General features: G+C 39.8%; 3 protein-coding genes across 5 annotated transcripts; all 3 read left to right on the top strand.

Moving 5' to 3' along the window:
• The first annotated feature begins 5699 nt into the window (after window positions 1–5699).
• LOC119116568 (glutamate-rich protein 1) lies at window positions 5700–9807 on the top strand. Of its 3 annotated transcripts, none has more exons than XM_037242034.1 (6): window positions 5700–5842; window positions 6701–6820; window positions 6904–7035; window positions 7654–8028; window positions 8116–8310; window positions 9306–9807. In XM_037242034.1, exons 1-6 carry the CDS (start codon window positions 5776–5778, stop codon window positions 9437–9439), a joined length of 1023 nt encoding a protein of 340 aa, XP_037097929.1. In that variant the 5' UTR covers window positions 5700–5775; the 3' UTR covers window positions 9440–9807. The 3 variants fall into 3 exon arrangements, with proteins under 3 accessions (XP_037097929.1, XP_037097932.1, XP_037097931.1); XM_037242036.1 differs by lacking the exon at window positions 5700–5842 and adding an exon at window positions 5901–6246; XM_037242037.1 differs by lacking the exons at window positions 5700–5842; window positions 6701–6820 and adding an exon at window positions 5898–6246.
• A 1515-nt stretch (window positions 9808–11322) lies between these two features.
• On the top strand, window positions 11323–14133 carry zgc:193593 (uncharacterized protein LOC564090 homolog). The gene is made up of 2 exons (XM_037242060.1): window positions 11323–11522; window positions 12312–14133. Exons 1-2 carry the CDS (start codon window positions 11472–11474, stop codon window positions 12597–12599), a joined length of 339 nt encoding a protein of 112 aa, XP_037097955.1. The 5' UTR covers window positions 11323–11471; the 3' UTR covers window positions 12600–14133.
• A 296-nt stretch (window positions 14134–14429) lies between these two features.
• On the top strand, window positions 14430–25717 carry si:ch211-195o20.7 (cytospin-A). The gene is given in 14 exon segments (XM_037241822.1): window positions 14430–14687; window positions 15397–15542; window positions 17201–17800; window positions 17950–18002; window positions 22677–23173; window positions 23589–23685; window positions 23769–23835; window positions 23935–23995; window positions 24091–24187; window positions 24620–24634; window positions 24636–24737; window positions 25062–25121; window positions 25253–25351; window positions 25469–25717. Coding segments are annotated over 12 exon segments (1779 nt in total). The 5' UTR covers window positions 14430–14687; window positions 15397–15502; the 3' UTR covers window positions 25343–25351; window positions 25469–25717.
• The last annotated feature ends 1028 nt before the right edge of the window (window positions 25718–26745 follow it).

Here is a 26745-nt window from a genome sequence, read left to right as displayed (position 1 = left end):
AGGGGCAGATGTTGATCCGATGATAATACAACCCAAATTCAAATAAATGAGCAAAGCAATGCATAGACAAATTGTATCGCATCTCGGCAGCAATCGAGGTTTTATTTACAGGATGGAAGCTGCATGCAATCGCACCTGAATATTTCTCTCTTTTCTTCACTTTCATCCATGATCATCCCAAGGCTTGCGATAACTCGTCGCATCATAGCCATGAAAATCCCATGAATGCCATTTAGCAAATAACGACAGGAGCAAGGACTCATTCATTCACACACTAATAGGGCTGGATGAATATATAAAAAAAAAAAAAATGAGAGCTTCAATTATTTTGATTGACATTGAAATCATAATGAATAAAAATGATTATTCATTCCTTAGTATTCATCCAACTACTCAAAGCACCCAACATACCCTTTTGTTTATTTATATTGATTTCTTTTTTACCCGATACCATCTGTTTTTTTTTGTCATGAACAAAATGACCATGTAAATATGTGAAATTCAAGCCGCTTGCATTTTCATTTTGCTCTATCCACATCATGCCATATCATGTCAATAAAACATTCCTCCTAATTTCACAATACAAGTGGAAATTGCAAACACACCAAATAATAATAGAAGGAAAATGATGAATGCTTTTGAGTTCGTGAGAAGCCAAATTATTATGATTGATTGCCCAGCCCGACCGACTACAACACCTTCCTTTTATCGCATCACCGCAATTTTGATGTGCTGCTTTTTTTTTTCTTACCCGCATTCCTGTTTGGGAAGATACAGCAATGCTTCTGAAAAATGCCTGGCAACAACACCTGTGAGGAAACATGAAAATAATTTGTCAGTATCAGCAACTAAAGGCAGAAGGGAAAAATCAAGACAAATATGTAATCAATTTGGTTATATCATATATTATACGATAGATCTAAAAACATGTTTTAAATTAAACCTCCAAATTCCGGATGGCAGCACCGCTCAGCCATTTAACACTAATGCGATACAGCAAGAGAACATCTTTCTATCCTATAATTACGGCAACGTAAAAATTGCCTCCATGAGGTTTCATAGGTCAAGTCGGCCACAAATTTTGCTTCAGTAGTCAAGTGTGAAACAAGTGGTGGCTACTGTCGAGAAGCCTCGCAGCTTCTATGCAGGAGTTGCTTTGTGGTGATTAAAGCGATTCTAATCGATGCTGGTTGGTTGCTATGTATTGGAGGAATGAGGAGAACAAACTGTCAGTGCCTCTTGTGTGTCTCAGATACACATGAGCTGTTGCTTGCCTTGTTAAAAGGATTACAGACAAGCCATCTAATTTTACATACATCAGTGCCTCGGGCGTCAGTGTTTTGTCTGTTCAAGCGGGGAGGCTTAATGACAGAGACAATCACAAAGCACACATAATTGGGACGTTTATATTTAGGGACTCTGAATTGCAATTTGTTTCCTCAGTAATCGGCAATTTGAAAAGATGGATCGCTTAAATCGCATTTGATGAAAAGGCTCGTTTTACATTAAGCGCATGCTCATGTCGAAACTGCTCAAATCATAACTAACTATTGATTTGAACCAACTAGTCTACTTAAGGATGATCAATGATTCCAAAAGGTATTTATAATTGTCTAATAAAGCTTGTATTTTCATATTTGTACTTATTGCTATGCACATACACATGCTATGAAAACAAAAAGCCTAGAATGGGATCATATTATTTAGCAGGAGAAAAAAATGGTGAAAATCCAATTTCAAGTTTTGTTATGGTTTGCTCTTCGGTACAGAGACAAGAAACTATAGATGTATTATCAAAAGTATTTCGGTTTTCATCCGACATGACTCATTTTGTATTAGAATTGAAATAAAAGTCTAATCCAGATCACTGAAATAGTAAATTCGACATTTCCTTCATTCAGTAATGTTAAGGTCAAATCAGTTTCAGACATACATTTAGTTCACTAAGGTAAGACTTGATCTCATTATCTCGTATCATTAACCAAAATCCCTGCTGTTTTTTGTGAAACTGTCTTACTTTAAAATTTAACACTGCTTTCTTCAAAAAAAATGGAACTACCGAGCTCGCTAAATCCCTGGAACAATAGTGGATACAGAAATAGCTTACAAGGTAATATAAAGACTATTTGGGGAAAAATAACTATTCTCAAATAGTCCCTCATTTGTTTTTATTGATCATGTGTTACCTCAGGGGTACATGTGATTGTGAGCGATATACAAGTGATTAATTAGTTTCATAAAAAGGTGAATAGCCGTTTGGGGGAGGAACGTAAAAATAACTGGACATAGCGACAATTTGTTCCGACCAAGGGTAAACTCAGGGGCCGTATAAAGCACAGTTGTTTGATAAATGACAATTTTCTCGAGTCATTCAAAGCTACTACAGGGCAATTTCACTGCTGAATTGCCATGGTAGGCCCACTTTATGGCCTTGTGAACTACTTGAAAAGTGAGGCATCACAGCGGTGAGTGGGCAATAAGAGGTTATGTTAGCAATTGAACGTCAAGATAGACACAATAACAACAAACTCTTTCATTTCAAAATGATATAACCTTTTGACAATGATGCATATTTTCATGAGAATCTATGAAGATGGACTCCAAGTCATACAATTTCCAAGATCTTTCTGTCTACTTCACTCTTATCCAGACAGGCTGTGTACAGACTGAACTGAGGTCACCGCAAGCACAGTCAACCTTGTAAAAGCTACGGGAGACCCTGACACAAGTTGACAACTCACAAAACATAATATGACAGAATGCAGTAATGCTGCACGCAGTCTTCAAAGATGGTTCAAATGTCCCTCGGACACATTTCAAACAAAGGGGAGATGATAGAGGAATGACAATTTGCAATCTTATTTATTTAATCTAAAATGTGCAATGGGTTTATAAAGTGCTGTTCATCTTTCCTTCCCACACGTCATTTTATCCTTCACAATGTGAATTTACTCTTCAACTAACTCAGGGGTGTCAAACTCGTTTTTTTCACGGGCCGCATTGTAGTCATAGTTTCTTTTGAGGGCCATTATGACTGTCAACCCAAATAAATGTATGAGCACCTCATATTATATACAGTAAAAGCTACAAAACAAACAACTCGTTTTCAAATCAGACAAGTAAAAACTGGTCAAATATTTAAAAAAAAAAGATATTATTAAAAGTGAAGACAATTTGCAATTCTAGTAATGACACACGAATTTGATGCACAATTTGTCTTCGCGGGCCACTTCAAATGATGTGGCGGGCCGTATCTGGCCCCCGGGCCTTGAGTTTGACACCTGTAAACTAACTAATCAACGAGACTTCCTGCCATACCTTTGTCTTGTCAAAACTAGTGTTGATGACTGGGTGATTGGACAAAAAGAACAGCTACTGTAAGCCAATTTGACGTAAAAAAAATATATATATATATCAAAGGGTGAAGTTGTGCAAACTGTGTAGTCCCAGTAGCAAGCTGATCACAAAACTTTAAATACACACACATGGTCTATTAAGCACAAACACATGCTAATACATACTTTCATATTGATCAAATGTCCAACTCATCAATACATTGATACTTTTTTTAGTCAGTTCCAGCTGCAGGCATTCAATTGTGATCAAATGATTTGATTATAAGATAAAAGAACCTTTTAAAATAACAAAGGTGTAGAGTATAATAGGACATGTAGTGTAACAGCAGAAACACATTTGTGCAGGGTAGAGAGGCTGAGAAAAGAGCTTACTAAATGTTTCAGGACTAGCTCCTCTCCACTGTAGATCAAAATGGCATTGTTACACTTATTCATGCGGACTCCAGCTTTGCATTGCATCTTGGAACAGATTGTGAGAGCCTTATCTTGTCATTGTCAAACAGGCAAGGTCTACGCAAGCCTCGGACTGACAATTTTGAAAAAGCGAGGGTGATGAGGCTTGTTTTGTGTGTGCGTGTGTGTGTGTGTGTGTGTGTGTGCGCGTGCACACCCTCACTTCCAAAGTGCTTACTTAGGCCAGTAAAAGAGTGTCAGTGCCCTATTTTTGTCTTCTGTTCATTGAACGTCTGTGTTTTTAATTAAGTCTTGCTCCTTTTATGTAATGTAAAAGCCTTGTAGGATTGATTTAGCTTTAGTATAAAAAATACATTTCCATCACGGAATGGGAAAGGTAGAAGTCGGTCGGGCTCATCTTCATGCATGGTGATGTGTTACACCACACATAGGGAGATTACTTTGAAGGGTAAGACATTGTTGATTTGAACTACAACCTAAAACGTTTCTCGTACAACTGTCCCCACTCCCCAAAAAATGTCATCATGAAAGTCTGTGTGAATCAATTTTGTCACAATTTTTTCAAGACACAACAAATAATCATTCAATTCCATGCATACAAAAAAAGTCTAAACAATCCCATCTTCCATTTTCAGGCCCATCATTCTTCCAAATGTACCTCAAAAACACATTGGAACCTCTAAAATTAACTGCCCTTTAAAACTAAACATCATTACATTTTATAGTGGAGTATTTCTCGTTACGATGTAGGCAGATAAGAATGTTAAAGGTAACCTCACTAAAGCTAAAAGTGTACTGACATAAAACAGTATTGCAATAAAATGTCCTCCTATTTTTAGCACATCAGCACCTTATGCCAGGTGATGTGAAGATAGAAGCAAGTCACCCCTTGCGCTGTGCATGGTGTATTTTTGCGGTGCTGAAACTGGCAGTTTTGAGCTTGCATCTCAGAAAATTCATTGGAGCTCACACAAACCATAAACATACAAGAACAAAACTTGAACATGTCAAACCGCTACTTACTACTGCTAGTGAAAGTGAGCAAAAACTTGCTTTATCAGTATGCAAGTGGGAATTCCATGTTGCAAGCTACAATGCAAACTACTAAATGTAAAAGTGCGGAGGTGCCGAATCATCAATTCATTCAAAGCTTTTTTTTTTGGTGACACGCTCTTATTCAGTCCTGGCAAGGACTTGCAGTCATTGAAGCACACCCACTCTCAGCAACTACGGTGTGCACGGCAAATATATATAGTATATAATGAAGTTAACCTTGGACTCAGCAGGGTTCTTTCAGTCTCAGGTTTTCCTCACCCACACCTCCTCATGAATTGATGTGCAGAAAAGTGAGAGCTGGTAATGCATGCCCATACAATTTCAAACTTAACACCTGCTTTTTGCACTGGGATCAAAATGATTGACATTAGAGATTCTCTCACGGTTAAATTATGTAGAAGTGACTATTTAGATCACTAAACATACATGCACATAACGAATTTTAATTCTATTTATGTGTATCTGATATAGTGCTAAAAAAAACTTCATGCAGGTAATATGTATACATTTTTGTAGCATTATCAGTACAGGATTATATTTAAGGGGAGGGAATTACCTTCTTAAAAGCTGGCATTCTAGGTGGTTCCTTCTTCTGCAGAGTCCGTCACATGTTGAAATCCCAAAGCAAGTTCGGAAGGCACGTCAAAGCCAACTCAGCTTCAAGATGATGCCGAGACATGAGGTGCACTCGAGTTTTCTCCTCAGTCTCCCCTTCCTCACTACCGCCCTGCAGCTGGATCGACTAATGTTATTACAACATTCAAACACCAGTGGGGCTGTGGTGCATCATGATCCAGTGCTGTCATTCAAATGCAATTGATTGTGCAGTGGTTTACATTCACCAAACAAATTTGACTTGCCCCATATATTTTGACGAGAGAGTGATTCGGATCACATGTTCTACTGAGTTGCCTCACTAAAATGCAGTTGTTGACATTTTGTAATATGTATGCACTCGATTTACACTCCGAATCATAGAACGTATGTGGCAGAAACGATTGCTGCATGGATCCGTGGTAAGGAGTGAGCGGAGCTTTGCAATATGAATGCCACCATATAAATGCTAGAATGTTTAATCGGAGTTCCGGTGCTGGCTCAGCTTCCTGTCACTTAGTCCTTCTGCGAGTTGTGATGCTAGCTAGAGTGATCGGAGGGGACGATCCACATGTTTCGCCGATCTTTTTTTATTTTCACAATCTAGTGTTTTGGTTGCTTGACTATAATGCATGGTGTGTGTTTTTTTTCATTTGCAAGTGTGTCAAAACGAGAGTAATGTGCAAAGGCTATTGCTGATCGTTATAAACCTGACCAAGAACTAGCTAAGTTAGCTAGCAATGTTCTCGACACCACTTTGCAAAAACAAACAATTTAGTGTTTTCGTCTCCAGTCAGTCCAGCTGACATGACACACAGGAAAGAAGGTATGTTTTGCATATGTCGTCATGATTAATTACACGCGTTGAGAGTATAACTCGTTTGTATGAAGTGGCTAGCTAACGTTGCTAGCTTGCCATGTTTGTAGCTTCAAGTTGTAAACAAATGCACGTGTTCCTCTGTCTCAAGCATATTTCCAAAATTAGAAAAATATCGACAGATGCGTTCCGATTTTGAGTCAATCACTGCAGGAAATTTAAGTGAAAGGCACACGCACAAGAAACTCAAATTATTAATTTTGACAAGTTGACAACAGTGTAAGGCAGGTAGGTAAACAAGAAGTGTGTATCACTGCAGGACCAGCAGTTCACCATTGTCGCACTATTGTACCAATGCAACTTATTTTGTTTATGTTTTGCTAAAAATGTTAATCAGCTGCACTGTGTATATGATTAACAATTTACCATATAGCCAACAATGGTGTGTGTGCATTCCATATAGTATTCCAGTCCAAGGTGCTGCAGAAGCTTTACCCTTCAGCCCCTAAATTGGAGAAGGAACCCTCCCCATCATGCATACCAGTGGATGTGAAAAGAACCTCTAATCGAGATATTACGCCTAGTAAGATTAATTATATTTTCTGACTTTTTATTAATTAATATGCACTAATGCATCCTGTGTATGCATGTTATTTTAACTTTTAGGTAATTCAGCAGTGGTTCCAAGTAGGCGTATATACACGGTTCTACCTCCTCCTGAAGATTATGATGCCACTTCAGTGAAATGTGTGACGCTACAACAGCTTGAGACTATAAATAGTGAGGAGGTTCCATCTGGTAAGGCAACGATAATCTACTATTATTGTGAATTTGTAATTTGCATCATAAAGATAAATTGGATTTCCAAAAGAAATTGACCTTCAGGTGATCTTGGTTGTAGAGTTCCCCTCAATTACTTCACTCTGTAAAACTGACAAACAGCACCTTAAACGCAGCGCATATGGTCTTTTAAACCTGCTGATTAGATGTTGGGTAGAAGAAATTAAACAAATGAAGCCCTATTTCATCAAATGTGATGGTTTTGTCGCATGCTGTTTTTTTTTTTTGTCTCTGCCTGCACAAATTGTTAGAATGATCACATTTTAATTACAGTGTTGTTGGCTCATTTCACAGCTCGCTGTACTTATCATCTCGCTTAATGTTAGGCCCCACCTGACGTTATTTGTTTTATCTCAGTGAACAGGATAAAACTGGCCGGCAGGAGAGCAGCTGTCGGCTCATTTTAGATTATTTGTCTGTGATTTCACTGGCCACCACATGAAATACACTTGTACGATGAGATGAAAAGACGATGTCAATCAATGTAATTCAAAGTAATTTTGAGATAAGCGGTACTGTGATGCTTTTTGATCCAACACTTAAACAATTTGCTCCCTATGTGGCTATGCCCTGCAGAACAAGACATACAGGAGTGCAGTGAAGAGCTTGACCAAGATGAAGAAGCAAATGAACTGAAAAGACGAAGGAAAAGAAGAAAAAGGAGACTAAACCTTCATGGAGATAAAGATGGAACTGCTCCAACTATGGTGACTAGTGTCGTTCAAAACGGGACGCTGATAGATGAAGAAGGAGTGCACATTAGCCGGAACAAGAAAAGGAAACTGAAGAAGAAACGGCACAAAGAGAAGATGCTCTCAATGGGTTTGATGCCTCGGGCTTCTGCTCTGGAATTCACATTCCAAACAAAAAATGAGGAAGAAGAGGATGGGATGAGAGCTGCTGAGGTGGTAGACTTCCTCCGGACCACACTGGAAATCTATAAATCAGATTGAGTGCTGATCTGTGTGGATTTGACACCGATTAAGTATGAATTAAATAGTACGAGATGAATTAATGGAGTGTCCTATGGTTCTTCAGCGTTGTTGCGTGCGGAGAAGCTTCCTCGCATGCCTGGTGTGTTGGAGGATCTTTTGAGCAGCATCGTCAATGGAAGCAGGCCTGTCTCTCTTTTGAAGCATCTTCATAATCTCAAGCTATGTACTCAACACAAGGACACAAAGCGACTAGAAAAGGAACTGCAGGACCTCTCCAACAACACCCTGATACCCCCAGGTTAGTGGTTGGTGTCAAACTCAAGGTCTACGGACCAGATCCAGCACGCCATGTCATTTTATATGGCCCTCAAAAGCCTACAAATTTTCCTTGACTTCAATTTAAAACTAGCTACACAAATAATAATAACCAAAGGCAGGCGCTGTATTGTGATATGCAAAAATATGCACTTGAATGTAACCATGCAGCTCACACATTTCAACCTGTTAACCTAGCATTTAACGTTTCGTGAACAGCCAAAGCATCCAAAGCCTGCAGGCACATTTTCATCCATCCGTGTGATTGGGCAAATGGTTTCATAATAGGGACTTGTTAGGGATCGGCTTTTTTGTGTGTGTCTCTAACAAGGAGATTCTGAAAGTAGTACATCTGTCCATACATATGGGCAAAATGCGGCATTTTAAAATCCATTCTGTTGCCAAGCCTGCTGTATTTTTTTCCCCCTCTCTCTGTGCACCAGCTCCACAACTGCATGAAAGGCGCTCAAACATGCCCACGGTCTTCACGACGCATGAGTCATTCTTATGTCAGTGTTTCATAATGCAACTCTCTCTGCAGATTTGATCAAAGAAGCAGCGTATGAATCAAACACAGAAAAAGAAATTCTGAATTTTTCTTTTTTTGCTTGTGAAAGTTTTTTTTATATTGACACATCGAAACAAATAAAGAATCTTTTAGGGAATGCTTTGGACTTCACATCACATTCATGAGTTCGGATATTCTGAACATAGCCTTTTTTAACTCAGTCCACTTCAATCCAATAATCCATGTTTCTGCAGAGACGTGCTCTGATAGCAAATCCCGAGCAGCTTTCCACTTCAGCGTATTTCTCTACGCCGTGTAGTTCCTCCGATAAACTACTTGACTGGTCCTACCCCCCCCCAATGTTGGCTTTGGATTCTTGCTGACAGTTTAATGTTGCCATGCAAGTACTTAATATTTGCTTTGAGATTTATTATGTTCAAGTACCACACTTTGTTGTTTTTATGTTTCAGAGGAAACCTCTGCGGTGGCCCAATTGTTCCAGTACTGGATAACAGACATTCTTCCCATGAAGGGAGTCAATGAGACAAAAGTCTCCGAGAGGTTTAGTCATGCTGCGACACCATGTAAGGAAGAAATTTGTTAGATCCATAGCGAAATGTTCAGACATTAAATTTGTCTCTGAGTCACTCTATGACACTGTCTGTAAATATTTTTTCTATGTTTGCTTTTCTGGATTTTTCCATTCTACAAGAATAAAACAAAACATTTTGTTCACTCCAATTAGAAAGCTGTAGTTGTATCGATCTGTTTTTTTTTTACCTCATGTTTTTTTTTTTTTGTATTCTGTTCAAATTAATGGAAATTGGTAACACTTGCCTGTCTTGTCTCACCCCCAATTACCAGCAAGGCAAATGTCAGCACTACAGGAAGTCAGCTTTTGTTTACTGTCATGACATTTAAAAAGTAGCCAAATAACCAAATAGCTTCTCAAATAACCCAACGTTCTGCAACGGACTGTTGTAATTTAAAATTGTGTGATTTTCAGCTTCAAATTGGATCTCCTTATTGTGAATTATACACATTACATTTCAAATGACAGTCTTTTTTGATACAGTGTCACTCAAAGAATAATTGAGAGCAAAAAAACAACTTCCACAAACACTTGTTGCTATTGTCTAACTTTATACTAATATAGAAACAGCTTGTTGATTGCATGTTGGACTTAAGAGCACCGTCGCCCCCCTGGGGTGCCTGACGCTAGTTGTTTTCTATTTTGGTGCCTTTACCCAAAGCTTGTTGCCAGGGGAGGAGTTCATGAAAAGGACAGCATTATCATGTCCCGGGAAGTGTCATGTTGAGTAAAAGTTGTTGTCTTTTTCGGAATTAAACGAGTTGCAATGCACCGATATGTCTATTCATGTCTATACTGCAATTATTTGATCACCTGTTGATTTTGTGGGTTTACTCATGAAATAATTAACCTTCATGGTTGACTATTAATAATTGATAGACAAAGTAAATCCAAAATAACATTTTTCAAACTCTTAATATAAGATTTGATCGCATAACTAGAATTTTGGCTCTCACAAATGAACTGGTACTCATGTGGCACACAGATGGCCTCAAACGGTCTCGTACAAATATTTCTGATGTTAACTCATCACTTGTACTCAGGAATCAATTTCCATAACAGCATGCATGAGAACGGCAGAAGCAATGTAAAAAATGTTTGGTAAGACTGTAGACTTGCCCAAGGCTGGAATGGTTTGCAAAACCATTAACAAAAGACTTGGTGAACAGGTTAGGCCTAATGGCGGTGTCACTAATTGGTCTCGGTTAGAGCGCTATGGTAGATCTTGCCCTGTAGAGTGAATCAAACAAACATTAAACAGAAGGGATCCGCCTGTAAGTACACGGAAGGGACTTGTTAATGGTTTCAAAGCTGGGAGGTCATTTGGTAAGGTACTGCTAATGGACAGAAATTCTAAAGTGCCCCCAAAATAGGAGGATCCGCTCCAGGATTTTTACTTCCCTGGAGCTAAAGCAGCTTTAGCCCAATAAATAGGTTTTGTGGTCAAAATCAGTAATACATTAAATTATAAATCTGAGTATCAGTAGATTACACGTTGGATTAGCACTGGTTGATACGAGTATGTGTGATTTAATTTGGGCACTCGGGAATTTGTTGTGTGTCAAATTCAGACCAGTAAAATGTTTTCAAATATTAAAAAAAAAAAGAAGAATGGTAATAAAATGGTTATTTTTTTAAATGATTTATACAGTAGACTCCTGTCTGAAGTCTTGCGGCAGGTCGTATAGATTGAGTCAAGTCCAAGCCTCGGCTAAACAAATTTCAACAGAACTTTGTAAAACATTTTCAAGATATCCCCAACTTCAAAAGATAGCACCTGCTGTATGCCTGCAGCAGAAAACGGTTTGGTTCTGTTTACTTACATGTGCCTCGTATACCAAATCTTGTAATCCAATTAGAAACACCAACTGTTAAAGCCTGTTATAAAAGGAGACATTATCAGAGCAGACAAATCTGCTTGAAGCCACATAGCAGAACACAGGCTGAACGTGACCCTCTGTCAGCGGGTTTCCCCTCCTGGGAGTCCAGGAAGGGGGACTACAGAGACCCAGGTCTTTGTGCAATCATCAACAGCTCTGGCAAAATGTTTTTCAGATTCCCAAGACTGACTCCGGGCTACATCAGATTACTGCAGGTAAGATTTAATTGACCAAAATGAAAGATCACACCTACTATATATGATGTATTTAAATACGCTGTTGTTGATCGTTCCCTTTGATTTAGAACCATGTTAACAAATATGAGAAAATCCCCTCCCACATATTAAAACTGTATCCCATAGTTGCATAATGCTTGTTCGCTCTATAATGATCCTCAGCGGTGTTGTTCTAAAAGACTGATGTAATCGCTGCTTTCAAGGTAGTGATTTTATAGGCACATACACAATATACATCAAGTTTAGTTCACTAAACTTTACGCTGCTGCCATCAGGTTCATCTGCCTGGTAACTCAACTGGTTCAACTGCAAATAGAATGAAATGCACACATAGAGTCATTTCCGTCATTATAGGACATATTTTGTTTTAGCTCACGTCACATAATTACCTTTCTGGTGACACAAACAATGAAGAAATGTAAGCCTGTGACAGCCCATTGAGTTGTAAATGGCAATGAGAATTGGTTGAGTGAGCTTCAGGAATGGCTTTTTAACTGCCTGTGACACAAGTGTTTTAGAAAATGAGGTTTCTATTGTTTGCTCTGCTTTATTATTGTAAAAGGTCTGCACAGGAAATTGCCCGTGTTGCAAAATAGAGAGTCATATAGGTTCCTATTCTCACAGGCATTGTGGGAGAACTAGACTGAGGTGAGGCTCATACAATGGAAAAAAATATATACTGATACTGTATGATGATGTAATGCAGGATTTTTCATGACGCATTAAAGCTGTCACAATCCAACCAAGTGATTTGTCTTCTTCTGTCAGACCCAGGCCTACCACAATGTGTGTGTGGTACGTCCGCCCGAGAAGACCATGCCTGGCATGGCTATGCTTCTAGGAGCCGTGGGGATCGGAATGTGCGGGTACAGCTCCAGGCAGTTGGCTCTCTACCACCGACCTTCCAAACGTGTGCTTCAGAGCGTTGGCTCGCACACTGATGCCAGCATGATGGGCGCGGTGGTCTTCAGGGCGCCCTTGATGGATGCTACTCGCAGGGCTGGAGCCTACCAGGAGATCCCACCTCCCTCCTTTGTGGGGCAAAAGTTTGTTTAAAAGAAGCGCATTGGTCGGTGGGCCAACATAGGATGTCTTTCGATAATCACACTGTTGCATGTCGAAGATTGTAGCTATGCTGGCCCATTGTGTGAATGAGGCCCATGTGCTCTCGGATGACATGCAAGTGGAGTTATCGGAATGATTCAACCTGTGTTGGCAGAGTTCTCTAGAGTCCTGTAGTTCCGATAATTTGTCTTTATCTCAAAACAGCAGTGTAGTCAAATACCGTGTCAGCACTAAGCAGTTCTGATATCAGAACGATCAAATGTAGTGTGATTAATTTAGATCCCCTTGTGTCTGTTTTTCCGATATAAAAAAGGAATGAGGTATGGCAGCGGTCCTTCATACACAGACGGTATCCAAAACGTTCCCGTCTCATGATAAATGTGAGGAGAGCAGGTTCTGTCCTTGAACAAAGCCCCAAACTAAAACGATCAATTAAAGACAATGTGGAGGTCAGAGGTTGGCTTTGTGACTCAATTAATAGCCCTCTAAGAATCGGCCACTAATTGAGTAGCAAAGCTTGGTCAGGGTGATGAAGTAGCAGCGCCTTGTTGTTGTTATGAGATTACGCGACGGTGGCACGCAAGCTGGGTAGACGATTTATAAATGAGCTCATATGTAAGAGGTGTTTAGACCGCATCTACTATTCCTACCCATCGTATATAGAAAGTCCCTGTGCCCTCAAACTGTACCTTTCTCCCTGCAATGTCCACCATTAGTCTCTCTATGCACGGGTGTGACAGTGGTGTCCTTGTTCACGCCCTCAAAAAATGCAGTTAAAAAGAGAGATGGATATAAATTGGCGAGGCATTGAGAGTGGTTGAGAATGTGTGCCGTGCCTTAAGGAGAGCACAGGGTCGATCTCGGAGATTGTTCGAAACTTTCTCCCATGAGCTGACTGAAAGAGGCGTATGATTAGACAATGATTCATTTGGGGCATCATTTCATTTCTGAAGAGCAGGTCTTTCCTGTTTGACTTATTTATGACAGCTTGAGAGTTCATTTAGAAAGGCAATCACTGACCTCCTGAAATTCATCCCAATAGGATATTCCAAAGAAAAAAATCTAATGTTGGCTCTGCTGAGGGGAATCTGTACGACATGCACGTAGATTTTGTCCTCCTTGTCAGACTGGATGCAAAGTCACATTCATGTTTTCTCTAGGGTGGGGAATCAATATGGGGTGTGTTTCACACATTATTTTGGTCAGCAGAGAGAGATTAAAGAGAATCTATCATTAGAGTTGCGGGGAGGAGGATAAGGAGACACCTTTATGCACTAACCACTTTTTGACATGCCACTCCTCTGTTTAGGACGGATTACTGCCAGACATGTACACTGAAAGGCAGGAATAAAAATTATTGACAATTTCTGCATCCCCTCATGAATGTTAAATTAACTGGATTTAATGTCTGTACAACAAGAATGACCTGTGTTCCCTTTAGATGACAGTTCTGCTTTGTTAGTGGTACAAGTGAAATGTAATAAAAACAACTCGTGTGAAATAAAGGATAATTTGGCAAAATCCATGTTATGTTGCTTTTAGGTCACATTAATTTTCTTTCTTTTAATTAAATTTTTTAATTTGTTTGTCAAAGTCTGTATTTGGCCTTCAAATAATACAAGCCAGATTTTCTAAAAGATTTTTTTTCTTTCAATATTTTCTGGGGCCTTTTTTGTCGAATTAGTATTACTTCTTTAGACTTATACTTTTGTCACCTCTGGTGTGGTCATGTAAAAGTTCATTGCGTCAACCAGCGAATTAGAAGATGACTCAAAAAGCAACACGTTGTTTTGTTTTTTAAAAGTGGCAACTCAACTCCGCTCTCTGGTGGACACATCCAGCGGAAATCCTCCTAGGCATTCTTGGGTTTGCCGTCGTTTTAGCTCGTTGACTCGCTCTAGGAGGTCGAACCCGCATGTTAGGATTATTTCTAAAAACGTAAAAGGAATTAAATGTGTTTAGATCCGATGCGGTAACTTTGAGAAGACTCTGCGAGCCAGTGCGCCTGGTCGAGACGGTTTTAAGAAAGCAAAGTGAGGAAGGTACCAGCAGAACGGATTAGTTTGTCCGCTTTCAAGGGTTTGTATTCATTTATTATCTCTTGTTGCATGCTATTTTTCCTCAACTAAAATGTTTAAGTGTTACCTTTCAACACTTTTTCTTCCCCAGACAGAAGTCTTGTTAATTGATATAATGGGTAAATAAACTAGTGCGCTTTATGGGTGTCCACGCATGTTCTAGTTTTGGCACATTGATTGTTCAAAGTCCGGCTAGGGGTACATTTGTGACCTGTTTCCCCCCCCTTTCCAACCTTAAAATAATAAAGTTGACGTTTTTTTGTCGTCAAACTTAAAAGAAAAATATCACATTAAGATATTGAAATTGACAGTTAGTCAAAATTAGTTTCATTTTAAATTGGCTAGAGATCAAACTTTTTTTAATTACAATGTAGTCACGCTAATACTAATAACTTTAACATACTAGTAACTTTTTGGTTGGTCACTCAACAATAGCAATAAAATGAGATTTAGACAGTATTCCCCCTCTTTAAATATGTTTTACTATTAATAGCATATTAAAGCGACCCCTGTCTTCCATTTTTTTTTCATGCCCTCTGGAAAATGTTTGGACATCGCTGCCCTAAACATTCAACAGTTGCGCTGATCTCATCCTAGATGATGTGATAATGTGATGCAATGAGAAGCACCAGTCATATCTGACTGTGGTGGGAAAGGACTCGGTTTCGAAATATTTTAAAGAGATTTTAAGTCCCCGCTTTATTTTTCAGTTTGCATACGGTACCAAAGAGGTAGGACCTCATCCATCATCTGGCCCGGATGTGCCCCCAAGTGCCACTTTGATCTGGCAGAAGAGCAGACCAGACTGACGGCAGGATGGGTAGCTTTTCCAGCAAGGAGAGCCATGGACACACAGGTAAGTCACTGCCATGTTTTAAACTTGTGCAAAAGTTAGAGAGAAGGATACGTGAGAGCCAATCAGGAAGAGAGGCTGTTTAAAAAAAGAGAAGTGCATGCGGAGGCAGGAATCTTGGCAGCCTTCCTGTGCGTTGCTCAGCGAGTGGTCATTCCCCTGGCGTCACCATGTGATCCATTCAGGCCCAGCTGTGATGAATCGGCAGAATTCCCCGGCTCAGCACAAGGGCAGCGGATTAATCATAGAGGCTTAATGCTATCTGACATCCACGCTCACTCACACACAAACCTCAGTACACATTCACACATTCATTCAGTCAATGTGCATGGGTGGACGAGCACATTAAGGTCTGGAATGAAGAAATAAAAAGGGAAGGGACATTTGAGGAAGTTATTAAACAATCCTCCCATTCTTTCCCAATGACTTGGTGCATAGTTGCTGCTTTCACATCATTTGAGAAGAAATCTTTTTTTTTTTGAATAAGCCATGAGGCTTTTTGTCAAACGAATGAAAGGAAATGAAGATGTTATGCTCGGTGCTTATCTGTATATCTTTTTGATTTGATTTGAGAATTGTTCGTTGAATTTGCGAGCTCCATAAAGTCTTTATTTTTAAGTTTCGAAATTCTTGCTTCTGTCGTCAGTGTGTCTGTTCCAAAACGATGTGGTGAGTTAATGTTGCAACATTGTCAATGTGCAATCTCTGTTCAAGAATTCCCACTGGCATGGACAGCTCATTGAATGGTGTTTTCAGTGACAACATGCCATAGGCGTGACCACTGTAGAGTTTTGTCCCATCATTCCTCCATGACATCATTATCCGATGATGCAGACGCTCACTCGGCCTTTGTCATCTAATTTTGTTTGTTGAATTCCACTCCACTCAAATTCTTTTCACACTCCCTCACTTAAGAGTATATATGTTTCATCAGGATGTGTTTTGTGAGAGCACGGGATTAGAAGAGGCGAAAGAAATTTGCAGTGGCTCGCCAAGTCAAATGAAGTAATTGATTGAGGACTCCGATGTTGGATTATCCACCACATCAGTCGCCGCCCTGCCCTTGTGATGTTGCCATTAGAGCTCTGAGCGGTGTCGAGATAACATCGCAGCAATTTATTCCGATGCTTTGAAGCTTTGTTTGGACTAACAGTTTAACTAAGTGACAGAACATTTCCATTAACTGGTCTTTGATAACAAATTTGACACTTGTGCTAGATTTTGGAACTTTCAGACGACTGGTGACTATCTTTGAAAAAAAGTTTCTTTTGAATTTTCACTGGAAACTTGAAAAATGGCTCGAATAATAAAATACATCTTCCTTCCCCAGAATCGAAATTAAAAAATCCTGCTTCTCTACAACACTTATAGTACCGTATTTCCCGCACTATAAGGCGCACCTAAAAACCTCCAATTTTCTCAAAAGCCAACAGTGCACCTTATAATCAGGTGCGCCTTATATATGGACCAATATTGAGCCACTACAGCAGGCGTGTCCAAAGTCCGGCCCGCGGGCCAAATGTATACATCTTATATATGGACAAAGTTTTAAAATGGGCCATTCATTGAAGGTGCGCCTTATAATCCGGTGCGCCTTATAGTGCAGAAAATACGGTACATGTTTTAAGACATGCTGCTAAATTTGTGAATGTTTCCTCCAGGAAACCAACTGGATAGTTTCCACACTCCTCCTGCTTCCCCACAAAGTGACAAACCTGGATTTGAACCTAATGCCCCCCGAATCCTCCACCCCATATCACCAAAATCCCCCAGCACAGTTTCATCTTCACCTCCCGCCTCGGTGGTCACATCCTCCAGCGTTAAACGATCACAGCCAAGTTCTGCCGTTCCACCACCTGAGTGGAGACCTCCTCCGCCACGGCTCAACTCAAACAGCTCCGCAAATGTTTCAGCAGTCAGTCCAGTGTCAACTAAGCCTGAAAGTACATTAGCAGTGAAAGGAAATGTTACAAGCAGAAATGGAGCTCCTTCTACTTCTACGGTCCGGATTGTGGTTGCACAGGGCAAGTGCATGCCCGTCAGCCCTGCAAAGATCCCAACCTCGACGTGTAGTTCCTCACTGCCTGTGTCCAACTCCTCTGGACCAAAATGGAAAGAAAGGGACAGCAGTGTGAGTCAAACTTTGTTGCCAGGTCCAGAGGTCAGAGACGTCCAGTCCAAAGAATTGGAAAGTCTATTGGACGAGTGTCGGACAACATTAGGGACCTCTGACAGTCAAGATGGGCCCACAAATGCCATAGGTAAGACTCGCAAAGCATTTGTGTGGCTATTATAACATTTTGTTCGATCATAGGCTCATTATTTTCTTGTAATGGGAAGGGCAAAAGGTTTCTTTGACCTTTTTAGTTTTGTATTCATGTGACATTATCCGACATTTCTCCTCCATCAGAAATGCTGAAACGACTGCAGACAGAAGTGAAGAATTTGAAGAGTGCAATGCAGGTGAGATGATATTCAATTATATATTATTCCTGTAGAATATTAATATCATTACGATATTTTCTATAGCATATGTATTGAGCCTTAGTTTAAAATAACTGTCAAACTTAAGGCCCGGGGGCCTGATACGGCCCGCCAAATCATTTTTTGTGGCCCGCAAAGACAAATTTTGCATGGACTTTGTGTCATTACTAAATTACAAATTGTCTTCACTTTAAAAAAAAAAATAGTGATTTTTATTACCATTTGTTGTTTTAAGAAATCTGAACAGTTTTTACTAGTCTCTGATTTCAAAACTAGTTTTTCCATCAGTTTGTTTTGTAGCCTATCCATCGTTATGGTTGGACTGGAATGATAAACATTTCCAAAACTTTTTCTGATCTGCTTTGCATTTAAAGCAAATAGCCAAAACGACACAGCTTTCAATTTCCCGTGACAGTTTGGTCAGTCAGTGTTTGCTCATCTTGGAAATAACACCAAAACACACCCTGTTACGCTATCAAAACAGGCTGTGCAATTGGCTCGGCTTGCCGTCCACGAAGGGAAAAGATGAACATCTCAAGGCAATTTTTTTTTTATCTGGCACATTTCATATACAAGGAAAACTCACCGTGCTCACACTTTTCACAACATCTAAACAAGCATTAACAAACAAACATCGAAAGCATTCAAAGTCAAAGTAAAGGGAACAAAAGTATCCTATGAGAATTACCAAAATTACGTAGTTTGTACATTGACAATGACAACATATAAGGCATTTCCACAGAGATTCCTCAGTTTACTTCGATGTTTCCCGCCGGCTCCTCTGAAGATGATGTAATCTGCAGTGATTTCCTGTTTCCAATTCTGACCACTCCCTTAGGATAGCAGCTTGAGGCTCACAGCTTCCTTCAGGTTACAGATGACACAAAGTGCCCCTCTCCCTTTTTCATTTGCATTTGCTATGCTATCTTTTATATCATATCAAAAGTCACACATTTAAAATTTGACCCCCACATGTTTAGAATAAAACACAAATAGAAACATTAGCTACTCCTATGTAAAGTATCCTTTGATAATTGTGACACGTGTGTGTTTGCTGCTTTTTTGACCTAATAAATTGAAAAATAAATTCGAAGTCATCTTGCATCTTGGAAAGATTGAACAGCATATATGTGATGCACATTGACCCATTCAGTGCTTTAAAATCCCACTCCACTTGCTTATTCGCTCTCTTGGAAATCTCCCCTTTATTATTTATGTCTTTTTCTCTTTTCCACTCCCCCCCCCCCCCCCCGAAGAGGCTTGCAAATGTAATCCCCCTGCATGGGCCAGCACAGACCGCAGGGAGAGAAAGCATGGAGAGGTAGCCGTGTATTAGAAATTGAGGCAATCCAACAGTGTGTTTACATGGGCTCTTGCTTGGCCAGTAGAAGTTGCAAAGCCTGACTTTATGAACCCGCTCAGTCTGCTCTGCTGTCCTGGGAGCCTTTTTTGTGAGGAGGCGGTGGAAGGAGGAGGAGGGGGGGTAGTAATGCGGAGGTGGGGGTTCACAATCGGCTTTTCAGGAGACAAAACTTGTTTTGTTTTGTTCAGTGGGGTGAGGAAGAGGAGGGGGTGAGGGTTGATGCGCTTGATCACACTGGCCATTTGTTTTTTATGTCTGTTGCACACGTGAGACGGAGCAAAAGCACAATTACAGACACGGAAATGCACCGAATGATTTCTACTTTGTGAACTGACTTCTCCCCTTATTGTGCCTCATTTTTTTCCAATTCTACAATTCTACTTTTTCTTGTGCAGAAGATATTTTAAAAAAAAAGAAATTGAAGCAAACGCTTTGTCCAAGGGTAAGCAGAGCTGCAGATGTGGGGGTGGTGTCGACATGAAGGGGTCACACACGGGGTCAAGCAATCGTCACTGCTTCCAGTATGGGACCACACAATCTGATTTGGTGCAGTTCTCTCGGGCAGCAGTTGTTCAACACATTTGTTCTCAGGAAGAGTTCCGCATTTATAACAATTGACTCTCAAGATTGCGAAACAAGTTTGTTATTTAATAGATTTGGCAATTGAGTCACAGGTCTTTATGGGATCACTTGGATGTTTTCAAAGCTTTGTCTTAGGTTGGATGAGCTTGCGTGGGAGAATCCCATCAAATACTTTTGGGATGAACTACAGCTGTGATTGCAAAGCACACTCTGCAACACTGGTCACAACTGGCCTCACGTTTTTTCTGGATCAATGGACAAACATCCCCACTCTCCAAAATCTTTACAAAGTGAAGGTTGTTATAGCTGAGAAGAAAAGGCCCCAATTTCCCCTTTTTTTTCCCCACTTCTTGTAATGGGTATATTTCTCAATATTTTTTCTCTATATCGTGCAAGTATAAACAAACTCCCTTTCTGTATTTTTACTGCTGTGATATTCCACATGTTGAAAAAAAATATTTTCCTGATCTACTGAGCACTGGAAGAGATTAGAGCAAGCAGTTATTTAGTTGTTTGCTTCAAACCCTTTGTTGTTGAGTTAGCATAATGGGCACATTCAAAATGTATGATCAAAAATGAAACATATTATATTAAGAGCATGTATTTGAAAAAATATGGCCATCTACCCATCCCTGAAGGATCTCATCTGATGCACCATCTGTCTGTGCTTATCCGCACCATCACTTTTCAATTGTCCTAACCAACAAAAAAAGAAAATTCTCCATTTATGCTTGCGCACTCATATTTGTTTCCCTTCTGGATATTTTTCAAAACACAGCTTTGGAATCAGTTCCAGGTGACCGCTGCTAGACCTTCCCAGCAATTCCCCCTTTGTCCTCTTTTCCCTAAACTGAAGTTTATGTTGAGGTTACAAAGGTTGTGTGGAATGAAAAAATATTTAGTTTGTCTAGACTGTGAGGAGGCAGCAGTGATGTTGAACACTTTGATGTCCATGTGCACTCAGTGGAGCTTATTTCCCCCTCCTGGGTTCTTTTTGGGTGCAAAGAATATCAGATGGTATTCCATCATTTGGCGGTGCATATTACAGACATGAAAGCATGGAGCGAGAAGCAGTTTGGATGTTTCTCCAACTATGTGTCAAAAAAGAGAGTGGCTGGGTGGTGAAGACAACTAGAGACAGATGGATTGAGAAATAACTCTTTTTGGGAATCACCAGAAATTCTAGGTGCAGGTTTGTGTGAATGTGCATCACATCTGGTCTTGCTGTGGAGCACGGGCCAGCTCTTCCGGGACTATTTGTGTCTATGTGTTCATCCTGACAACCCACGCCCTTATCTCAGTGTGAACTGAGGAGCACCCCTTCCTGTTTCCTTAAACAGACTTGCAGTGCTTAGATAACCAAGATGACATGAAGGCAAGATCCTTCAACCCCCAGCGTGTTTTTTTTTTTTTAGTTATTGTTATACTTAATATAGACTGAGTCTTAATCAGGCTGTTTGACATGTTTCCTGGATGGAGGGCCAAATTCTACAAAACTGAAAAGTCAGATAAGCTGGTGGTGAGGCAGACGAATAAGGAATGTGTGTGGGGGGAGAGAAAAGAAATATGAGATGTGTGCGTACAGTATAATGGGGTCCAGCTGTGGTCCTGAGTCACTGGTCAGACTAGGGAGCGTCGACTTGGCTCCGTTATTACTTCCTCCTCCACATCTCCGGCTCTTCATCTAATTACTCACCTTTCCAACCTTTGCCCCTTCACCTAACTTCAGAACCATCCGGTTGATATTGCTTCCCAGTCCTTCTGCTGCCTCCATTAAATATGTACCTCCTCTTTTTGTATTTCTCATTTCAGCTTTGATTTTAGTATACTGGTGACTTTTCATTTTTTTTGTCCCCATGATATAAAAAGATTTTTTTATCCGTTTAAGAGTGCCTGAGGGGATAGCACGTTTTTTATCACACGGAAACTATTTTGGCATGATTGTTATCGAAACCAATGGGAACACCTCAAAGAGGAAAACCCCTATTCAGATGAGAACAGACTAAAAGTATTCATGACACGTCCCGTAACATTAGCCTTTGTCGCAATTGTGTGTTAAATCTTTTTTCTTATGTGGTTTGACAGACATATTTTTTTCATAATTGGTTTCATATGTCAGAAAGATACACCTCCCCTTTTTGCTAGTCAAGGCTTGCTGCACTAAATTCACATTGATCTTTAATAATTGCACCCAAACTATTAAGCCAACCAATAATACCAGTTATTGGTAAATTCCTCTCTCTTTGTTTTTGTACGTGACAGCACTGACAGAAATTATTCAAATCATTTTATCGTCGTGTTCTTATTGGCTCAGCGGAGACATTTGTGAAACTGACTTGTCCTGATTAATGGCAGTTCATTTAAAACAGGGGTGTCAAACTCATTTTTTTCGCAGGCCGCATTGTAGTTATAGTTTCTTTCGGAGGACCATTATGACCCAAATAAATGTATGAGCACCTCATATTATATACAGTAAAAGCTACAAAACAAACTGACAAATAATTCGTTTTCAAATCACATGAGTAAAAACTGGTCAAATATTAAAAGAAAAAAGATATTAAAAGTGAAGACAATTTGCAATTCAAGCACATAAATTTGATGCACAATTTGTCTTCGCGGGCCACATAAAATGATGCGGCGTGCCGTATCTGGCCCCCGGACCTTGAGTTTGACACCTGTCATCTAAAAGCACCTGTTTGTTCTTTTAGACTGAGCGGACAGAATGGCTGCAATTTCAAGCTGACCTTCAGGTGGCGGTGTCAGTGGCTGACCGTCTGAGAGCTGAGGCCGAAGAGGACCTGAGTGCACTCCGGACGGCTCATAAAGATGTGGAGAGGGAACTGGCTGCAGCCCTGCAGAGACAGAAGGAGGCTGACATGCAGCTTGTCACTTTGAGAAGGGAGCTGGAGGAGAGCAGGCAGAGGCTAGAGACACTGAGTCAGACTCCAGACAAAACTAATACCCAAGAAGAAGAGAAGATCCAACCTCTGAAGAACTCTGACAGCAGCGAGGGGGGACAGAGGGGGAAGGAGAGGGGGGTGTACCGGCTGGCGGGGTGTCTGAATGACACCGTGAAAAGTGCTGTCAGAGAGGACTGTGTAGCTGTTACTAAACGATACCTGAGAAATGTAACCAATGAAGAAAGGAGGAGGGAGGAGATGCGTTCTGGTGAACTGCGAAGAACAGCAACCACTGAGAGGTCAAGGTGAGACAAACAATTTATAGTCAAGTAAACACATTTACACCTTACTTCCTGGATCATGTACGATGAAGTGTACGAAAAGTGTGACTAGTGTGGTTATTTTTGTACTATTATTAATTATTTTATTTAAATAATTCTGAGGAAAGTTAGGTCGTTAGGTCATTGCATCCATACTCTCTACTAATTCCCATATTTAGACCTTATTGTGAGCCAAACAACATTTATGTCTAGTCTGAGCGACTGGTCTTAAAAAAGCAAATGTGTGGATGGGAATGTAATTCTGAAACGGGTATGAAATACCACAGTGAGCTAAAAAGCCTCCCAAAAAATAAAATGATCATTATTTATTATTATTATTCACTGCTGAAATAGGGTTCATCTGATCAGACATTTCTTCTAACGTGTCATAATACTGCAGGAGCCTGTCGAGATTACCAGCACACTCTGACTCCCCTACAATACAGAATGGAACATCCCAGTCAACTGTTTCCACAACACCTGAATCAACAAACAAAGTGAGACTGTTTCAATGCATATCATATGTATATTTAGAGATTTTTTTTTAAAAATAATGTGTAATTTATATTTTTTTTGACAGAATTTAGTCCAACTTAGAGGACGAAGAAATCTGGACCAACAAGAGAGCAAGTCAAACACTGATACAGGTGTGTGTATAGTTATTTTGTCGATATATATAGAAGTATACGTATGCATGTGTGTGTTTGTGTGTGTATTTCACGTAATAAAGTACTTTTTCATTGCAGGAAAACGTGAAGAAACTCTAAACAAGTACAATTCAACTCTCTCCGAGCTGCCGCCAACCAGGTGACTGGACTACACAAGCAACACTTGCCTCTTTTCTTACATAAAGTAATGTAAAAAGATGTAACGAGAAGATCTAAAACTCTTATCGTGTTCAGGTCCCAGGATGGCTTCAACCTGCTGCTACGTCGCCACGGAGGCTCAAAAAGGAATTCACTGTTACGTTGGTGTCAGGGCCAAACCCAAGGCTACAAAGTAAACCTTGATTCTTGTCTTAGAATATTAGTCGATGGAGGGTTAGTCGATATTTTATTTGTTAAATTCATGGGCTGACTACATTGTTGCTAATTACTTTTTAGTACATTACATATTTTTCATATTCACGATATGAAATGTACAATATTTTTTTTTTTCCTAATTTAGCATTTATGCTTTTTTCAGAGCCTAACTCTTTTCAGACTTCTCATTGGCTAAAACGTCCTTGTGCTTTGGGCATATAGGCCGCCTGCCTCTCAGGTTTTTTATGACTGATTAAAAAAAACATGAGACATGCAGACATGAAGTTCATAAATATATCTAATGCTAGGTCTTACATTTCAGGGTCATGATGTTTTTTTTTCCCTCCTTGCTACCATATGCTGTTGTACGCCAACTGGGCTTTAATTATTTTTATTCCCTTTTCTATAGAATATTGACATTACCAAACTTTAGCAGCAGCTGGGTGGATGGCCTCGCATTTTGTGCCGTGTACCACAGCTACCTCCCCTCACATATTCCTTATAGCAGCCTCAGTCCAGACAACAAGGTAAGCTTGGTCCTGATGGATATTATTGATGCTCTTGTTATTCATAATTTAGCTACTTCGCATAAAACTCGAATAACTCACACTTTGTTCCTAGTTTGTGCCTAGTTTTCGAGTACAAGATTCATCTTTTTTTTTTTTTTTAGATGGTAAACGTGAGGAAATGATACATTTTGGTTGAATCAGCTCATTAATCTGCTAAACTAAATGAACCGGTGAATCAATCAATCTCCACCCAACCCCTAACCAGTCTTAAATGTTAAATAGATGGAATTAATTTATTTTACACCCCAATGGTTCATAGATTCTCATATCATTTCTTTGCAGAGGGAGAATCTCAGTCTTGCATTCAAAACAGGAGAGACTGTCGGGATTGTCCAATCTTTGGTAAGACACTGAACCAAAATAGGCCATTGCTTACCATCCTGATTTTTTTATATGATCAATTGAACAATTCCACTTCTGTAGACACAGAGCTGCTTTGAGACTAATTACCTCTTAAAAAATCTATTTAACAGAGTGTTGAAGACATGCTGCGTGCAGGTGGTCCTGACTGGCAAATGGTCCTCAGTTATGTGGAGAGCATGTATCGTCATTTTGAAATGTGATTAATGGAGGTACTTAAAGTCACTCCTGTCTCTTTAAATTGAATTTTAACCCAAGGGCAAGCTCAACTGTAACAGCTAAAACACACAAAATAAATCACATTTATAACTGGACTTATTTGGTTGCAGGAGCAGTGAACTATCCAAGTATCCAGGCCTGGATGTAAAAGTGGGCTTCATTGAACGTGTGACGGCGTTACAGGCGGCCATATACACGTCCATCGTACTATACTGACGCACCAAATGCCTTCTTAGACTTGTGGAAAGTGGACTTTGTACTGGCGGTTATCCTACGCACATGCCAAATATTTGCCAAACCTTCCTTGTAACTGTTAATATGTAACTAGTGTTAATACCAAGAATAAACTGTTGAATGTTGTGGTTTATCTGTTTTTACGTTTGGTGAAAACGCTTACACTTTAGAAAGGGCCAAAGGTCAAGGAAGAGATGAATGGATAATGAATATTAGGATTTGCTGGGGAGGCTGGATGTTGCTCTGGCTTGATGATGGATTAGCATGGACTCTACTACCACTTTGTGGTAAATTGATGTCACTACAGCTTGGTTATACTTCCTCATGTTTGTTTGGTGATAGCCAATTTGTGATACGATTTTAGGATACAAACAAAATAAAATACAATTTTGCAACTATTTTCCTTGCATGGCAAAACAGGAATTGTACAGTTTACTAATTACTTCGATATTAACTTTGTATAATGCATTTTTTGTAAAAAAAAAAGAAGTATAATTAAATTATTTTAATAATATTCCTAAAAATGATAAAATATATTTTTTTAGCAAAGGGAAGGAACATTTGGGACCACAAGAATCAGAATCAATCACTTTAAACCTAGTTTAAATAGTACAATGCGTCAGCGCACACCTTCACCAGTGCCTCTGAGTAACCCTAAATAAAGTTCTGATGTTCTAGTAGGCTTTTTAAAATTATCTTTACACGGGGCAACACTGAAGAAATGCCACTTTCAGCGTTCAGCTTGTGTATCAGCGTAAATTGACCACCTCCTAAAAACAATTCAACACACAACCATTAATGTCTAAATTAAAAGTAAATCTAGCCATCACTATTTTTCAGCACAGCATTGACTCTCTTGGGCATGGAGTTCACCAATTCATCCTTTGCTCCTCCACTGGATGCCTCAGAGACGTTTCGTAAAATTCAGAACTGGACACCAGTCTATCGCCTGTTTTAGCAAGGCATCATCTGGGAGATGTGTTTGGGGGTTGTTATCATGTAATTGAAGTACCTTTGGGACACCTAATACCATCTGAACATTCAAGTTAATCTTAGTCTCATCAGACCACAGAACACGTTTCCAAGCAAAATGTAACAATATGCATATTTATATGGAATTTTTTCCCCCCCGTCCCACTCCAAAATGTATCTC

The sequence above is a fragment of the Syngnathus acus genome, chromosome 22 (assembly GCF_901709675.1).
Source record: "Syngnathus acus chromosome 22, fSynAcu1.2, whole genome shotgun sequence".
NCBI classification, from domain to species: Eukaryota; Metazoa; Chordata; class Actinopteri; order Syngnathiformes; family Syngnathidae; genus Syngnathus; species Syngnathus acus.
Note: the sequence above shows the minus strand (reverse complement) of the source record. Positions and strands in the feature narration are given on the sequence as shown.

Bases quoted from the DNA above. Each gene is read 5' to 3' on its own strand.
- zgc:193593 (XM_037242060.1), top strand. From the start codon at position 11,472: ATGTTTTTCAGATTCCCAAGACTGACTCCGGGCTACATCAGATTACTG. The intron at 11,523-12,311 runs GTAAGATTTAAT...TTCTTCTGTCAG, and splicing joins GCTACATCAGATTACTGCAG to ACCCAGGCCTACCACAATGT.
- LOC119116568 (XM_037242034.1), top strand. From the start codon at position 5,776: ATGCACTCGATTTACACTCCGAATCATAGAACGTATGTGGCAGAAACG. The intron at 5,843-6,700 runs GTAAGGAGTGAG...CATTCCATATAG, and splicing joins GATTGCTGCATGGATCCGTG to TATTCCAGTCCAAGGTGCTG. The intron at 7,036-7,653 runs GTAAGGCAACGA...TATGCCCTGCAG, and splicing joins TAGTGAGGAGGTTCCATCTG to AACAAGACATACAGGAGTGC.